Source organism: Colias philodice, chromosome 6, assembly GCF_061535455.1.
Source record: "Colias philodice isolate Cphi_HAF_F1 chromosome 6, ilColPhil1 Martin Lab GWU primary, whole genome shotgun sequence".
NCBI classification, from domain to species: Eukaryota; Metazoa; Arthropoda; class Insecta; order Lepidoptera; family Pieridae; genus Colias; species Colias philodice.
The window spans coordinates 11599495-11605594 of record NC_143091.1 but is presented as its reverse complement, the minus strand read 5'-3'; the positions used below and the strand labels follow the sequence as shown (position 1 = coordinate 11605594).

The 6100-nt window shown below is 35.3% G+C and overlaps 1 protein-coding gene and 1 long non-coding RNA gene across 2 annotated transcripts in view; one reads left to right on the top strand and one right to left on the bottom strand.

The window, feature by feature from the left end:
- Positions 1-358: 358 nt before the first annotated feature.
- On the top strand, positions 359-1095 carry LOC149488080 (uncharacterized). The gene is made up of 2 exons (XR_016315808.1): positions 359-500; positions 935-1095. It is a non-coding gene; the product is annotated as an uncharacterized LOC149488080 (long non-coding RNA).
- Positions 1096-1626: 531 nt separating this feature from the next.
- LOC149488077 (17-beta-hydroxysteroid dehydrogenase 13-like) overlaps positions 1627-6100 on the bottom strand; it is a 32631-nt gene continuing 28157 nt past the window's right edge. The window contains exons 6-8 of the mRNA XM_089696951.1: positions 3896-4081; positions 2710-2892; positions 1627-2260 (exon numbers count right to left, since the gene is read on the bottom strand). Of these exons, the coding sequence (XP_089553077.1) occupies positions 2186-2260; positions 2710-2892; positions 3896-4081 (444 nt within the window). The 3' untranslated portion in view covers positions 1627-2185. The remainder of the gene's footprint in view (positions 2261-2709; positions 2893-3895; positions 4082-6100) is intronic.

Here is a 6100-nt window from a genome sequence, read left to right as displayed (position 1 = left end):
TTAAGATAACTATAATTATGATGAAAATTTATAATGATAGGTAAAGGTTATAGGAATAAAAGACGTTTTGTAATTATTTCTTTATTTGTCTATTAATCACACATTTATCACATTCACGTCACTAGTATAAAATATAATATATAAAAATCGTATACAAAATGATACAATACAGAATCCAAAATGAGAAAATAACGTATTATTGTGAAAATCTTATTCTGTAAATAAAAAACATGGAAAAAATAATTAGTTCGTTTTGATTCAAAACAAACAATTACGTTTTTCCTTGTAGCATTGTTATCACTTATCATAATATCGTTATTTACGAATAGCATCAACTATTTTAACCGACTTACAAAAAATGAGTAGTTAGGTAACTAGTTATGAGTAAAAAGTATTTACGTATATTTTAAAGTGAAACTTTTATTACATCGCATCGTCTCAAACTTTTTGGTCTGTGTAGCGCATGTCGCGTGACGGTCGGCTGCCGAGTAGGTATAAGGGTGCACTCACACACATCAGTCACCGTCACGGCACGTCACCGGACAGGATTAAAAAAAAATATGTATCAATAGTTCTAGTATGACTCTGTTCCCACACGACAGTCGCCGGCACGAAATCTATCAGTGACGTCACCGGTCAGGCACGTCAAATAATCTTTCCATACATGTATCATACTTTTATCCCCACTCACCCGGTGCCGTCACGTCTCAGTTCAGTCAGCGTCGTGCTACCGTCAATTGCTACATGTTCTCTAGCGTGACACACGTCTAATCACTGACTAACCTGATGTATGTGTTCAATGATTCAGTCAAACCGGCGACGTGACTGACGGACAACATGACGGTGACTGGTGTTTGTGGATACGTACACAAACCGTCACCGATCAGTCATCGGTGACTTGACGGTGACTGATGTGTGTGAGTGCACCCTAAAGCAGTGTTCGGAGTCATTATCGTACAAATACGATAATTTTGTGCCTAAGTTTCACTTTTACCGTGGTTTTTAAATAAAACCACACAACATTTTTTTTATTTATTCTACAAAGAGCGAAGAGAAGAAACGCGTTGAACAGTAAAGTATACCTACTAACTACATATTATTATAGAAATTATTAAAATAACGATCTTCACAATAATACGGCGACATAGACATTAAACCTGTCAAGATACCACAGATAATAAATATAATGGCACTTCATACAAATGTGATATAGTAGTAAAATTTACAAATTCAAAAACATTTAATTTAAAAGCTTCGATTAAATGCCTTTACAAAAAATGTTCTTTATTGTCTTTTGATATTTTTCATATAATATATGAAATATAGGTCCTTAATTGGCTCATTCATTCTTCTTAAAACTAACTTAATTAAGTCGTTTGAATTTTAGGCTTGTCGATTTCGATATAGAAAATTGAATAACAATATTTATACAAAAGAAATTCCAAAATGGGACTTATTACTAAAGTATCACCACAGAGTATCACACTCTCATCCCCTCTACTTTATATGTGCGTAAAGCAGTCTTCACACACGCAAAATCAGTTTCAATTTGCAAATCACATTTTTGCGTGTGAAATGGCATAACATCAATAACTCCAAGAAAATGTTACTAAGGCTACTGGTTACTATCAAAAATTTATCTTATCCTGCCAGGATCTTTATTTTTATCAAGACATAAAATCTTTTTTCAGTGCAATTCGAGCTATAATACATTTTCTTGAGCAGTTGAATCTCCTTTCTTGATGCTTATAAATAATTCTTGTATGTAACAAAACTTAACATTTAATAATCAAAAGACGGTACAATTTTCGTTGTATCAACAAAAATTGTATAGTCTGTCGATTTCGGCTTCAAGCCTGTTATAAACACCTAAAGATGATGAAAAAATTATTATTTTACCATGATAAAATAAATATTTTTTGTATTCATGTCATTCCTTACAAATCTTCTCTCGGTCACGCTTGACATCCAAATAGGTCCACTTTTGCAATTTTATAAAACCCTTAAATTTGGGCTATTTTTTATATTCAACCAAATTCGGTTGTTCAAATATACACTCCTAACTAGTAATTGTTTCTTTAATTACCAAAAAAACAGTTATCAATACATTTTCAATCCCACCCATTGCAAAATATCCTTACTTGGCCTACATACAACTAAATGGTCCAATCCCATAGTTCGCAATTTACTGCGCTTCCAAGCCAGAGTCAAGGAAATCCTTCAAGTGCAGGGGAACAGGCCGGGGGAACATTCTGAACATCTGTAATAGAAAACACATCATATTACAGATATATTTCGTCTGGAACTTTTAGAAAAATATTTTATTAAATGTTTGGGGAAAGTTTGAGTCGTTATCGCTAAATTTCACAGAAAATTGCTAGCCTAGACTGTTTTCAAATTGTCAAAACTAGACCAAATTTAAACGGGACCGGGAAAACAAGTAATCAAAACTTTTTCCCCAAGTCGGAAGTTCTAAGGTAACAAACACAGAAAATACCGTCGAATTGAGAAACTCCTCCTTTTTTGAAGTCAATTAAGACCTCCTCTTTTCGTAACGTTGAGCATGTTTGATATTTTGGAATGGTATTATGGTCTTACGCTTTTTCGATCAGGTCACGTGTCCTGACGCGAGTTTAAGATTTTATACCCATTACAGAAAAAGTGCTCAACGCCGCTAAAGAAGTTTTCACTTCAAAAAACAATTCTTACCTGGTTAATATAATAAAGAGAGCTTGGTATCGTGATCTCGGAGTAGTTCCTCCTCACAGCGTCCAGGATGTTGTCAGCAGCTTCAGATGGTGAGATGATCTTCATCAGAGACGGGAACTTGATCTTTGGGTTCTTGCAGAGACCCGTGTCCACTATGTAGGGGCAGATGCAGGTCAGCTTGATCTAAGGATTACAAATGGAAGCTTTTTCGTACTTATTGGTTGGTTTTTAATTACTAATGGGGAGTTTTAGTAAGATGATGATACGATTCTTAGATGGATCAATCATTATTGCTTTAATTAAATCATTAGAAAAGCTTTTATTCAAGCAACCCAACAGGAAATTATATGGGCACTTGCTATTCTGACCATTTATATCCTATTTTTTATATCGTAACAAGCAGTTTATTATAATTATTATGATGGTCTACTCTAACGTAATTACGTTTAATATCTGTTATTACCTGTTATTTATTCTCCTATTTTTGTACCTAGTGGCTAGGCTAGGACTATTTTTGTGGAATTAATATTAGCAAAAAGTGGCAGTGGAGGGTTCACGAAGTTTTCGAACTAAATTGTCTAATTTGCAACATATATTCATCTTTAATGTGTACAAAACGATATTTTAATGATTGATAACACATCTAAACAAGAAGAAAAGTGCTCTTTCGATGCCTAAACGAATAGCATAATATTATTTGTATCCAAACCCAATACCAAGTGTCATAGTTTCTCCAAAAAGTGTACTAAAAAAAATTGGTTGTCTGTAAAGTCGGTTTACTGACGATAGTTGAACGTGACAACGTCCGATTGTGCTTCTTTGTCGCTCGTTCTGCGCTCTCGCTTGCACTTCAAGCTTACGGAACGCCTCAGAGCGAGGTAACGCCGGCTATATCGAATTATAAGAAGTCAAAAATGTATAGAGGTAGGACATGGCCACTATGTGCCCGTGTTGCGCTATATCAGTGGGAGCAGTACTATATACACATTACACACCCCGCTAAAGTCCCTCGGGTCCTCCCGCAGCTCCTCGTGCAGCGCCTCCATCATGCCGCGCACCGCGAACTTGGTGCCGCAGTACGGGACCAGGTTGCGCAGCCCGAGCACGCCCGCCATGGAGGACATGGCCACTATGTGCCCGTGTTGCGCTATATCAGTGGGAGCAGTACTATATACACATTACACACCCCGCTAAAGTCCCTCGGGTCCTCCCGCAGCTCCTCGTGCAGCGCCTCCATCATGCCGCGCACCGCGAACTTGGTGCCGCAGTACGGGACCAGGTTGCGCAGCCCGAGCACGCCCGCCATGGAGGACATGGCCACTATGTGCCCGTGGTTGCGCTCCATCATTGATGGCAGGACCGCTTGTAGCAGCTGTAATGATTGAAACGAAGGAAATCTTGATCTTAATATATAACAATCTCGTGTCACAATGTTTGTCCTCAATGGACTCCTACACCATTTAACCGGTTATAATAAAATTCGCATACCATGTGCAGTTTGATCCAACTTGAGAGATAGGAAAGTTTAAACATGTAGGTACCACGGGCGAAGCCGGGGAGGACCGCTAGTAATAATTTATTAATTAAGAGAATGTAATTAATTAATAATTTTGCTTTTTATTTTGTTAAAAGGCTTTGTTCCAATTAATAAATAAATCAACGATGAACGACTAGCACAATAATTTGTTTCTTTACTGTGATAAATCTATACTAATATTATAAAGCTGAAGAGTTCGTATGTTTGATTGTTTGTTTGAACGCGCTAATCTCGGGAACTACTGGTCCGATTTGAAAAATTCTTTCGGTGTTAGATAGCCCATTTATCGAAGAAGGCTATAATATATATATCATCACGCTAAAACCAACAGGAGCGGAGCAATGCGGGTGAAATCGCGGGTAACAGCTAGTCTAAAATAAGTTCCATCTATTTCTATACGGGTGCCTAGTCATTTTAAATTTTGTGTCAAAACTCAAATCGTTGTAGGTACCTAGTTAACCTAAAGTTGAAACTAAAACTTAGATATTATTTTTAATAGGCTCTAGAAACCGTGAAGTTTGTATGATATTGTTCATGATAACATTACATTTCTGCAATTAAATATCTGTGCCAAAGCCAAAAAGTTTATTGTGGTTTATTTGTCGTGTCAAATATCAGTTTTGACCTTGAAAGGTGAAACCATTCGGTTTCATTGCCAAAGGTGAATCTTATAAAATATAATAAAATCCTCATGTATTTCACTGCACCGGTTTTTTTCTGTTTTCACAAATGAGAAGCGTGGGTCCCGAGGAAGGTAGTAAATAATTTGTTAAATTTTGAACGATAAAGGCGAACCCACGGGCGGAAAGATAGAGCCGTATATTCCAGAATTACTGTTAAATGGCTGCTTATATGATTGACAATTGAAAATCTTTAATTTTTGTCATCTTTATGGAGACCTAAGTGTATAACAGGCTACACGATTAAATCTTATTTTAAATGCTAACTAGCGTCTTAATTAATTTATAATTAGTCTTAAGTATTTTCCTCAATTTAAAAGTGTAGCTGAGCCTACGTTTATTTAAATTAAAAATTATAATTTAATTTAATATGTGAGAATTACTTCCCGTCAAACCGCCTATATAAAATATTAAAATAAGAAAAACGAAGGCCTTATTCAGTAGGTTATCTGATACTCAGTCAGTCAATACAATAACCACTCATATTATATTCCAATTGTGGTTTGCCACTTGTAATTATTAAAATATTTGCATTGCGTAGTTTCTTGTCGATTGTTACATAAGTAAGTCAAACATCCTTTGCACTTAGTTCTTGTAATGCCTAATTGATTCTTTAGTTTCTTCGTACTCTACAAGTTAAAATAAGTGCCTACTGAATATATTACAATCTCAGTGTATACCTACTGAACTAATGGTTTGAAAACTTTACTATTATTTAAAAAACACGGAAAACTTAAAATTCAAATGATTTATTGTGATTCACAGGTTATAAGTAAAGTTTTTAGTAAGTACTGGGTAGTATGAAAAGTATAGGTGCTGTGACTAAAAATAACTAGGTAAGTACATGAGAGCTGAGATAAAACCATGTAAAAATTATAATATTCGGCACATATTCACAATTGTGACAAAAAGTATAGAGCCACTATAATAAATACTAAATAGGTTAAACAATATCACAGATAGTGTAATCTATACTAATATTATAAAGAGGAAAAGTTTGTAAGTATGTATGTATGTATGTATGGTTTTCACGCAAAAACTACTGGACCGATTTCAAAAATTCTTTCACCATTAGAAAGCTGCATCTTTACTGAGCAACATAGGCTATATTCATTAGAGATCCTTACCAAAAATGCAATAATGTAACCCAAGGTGTAAAAAAATCCTCAATAAA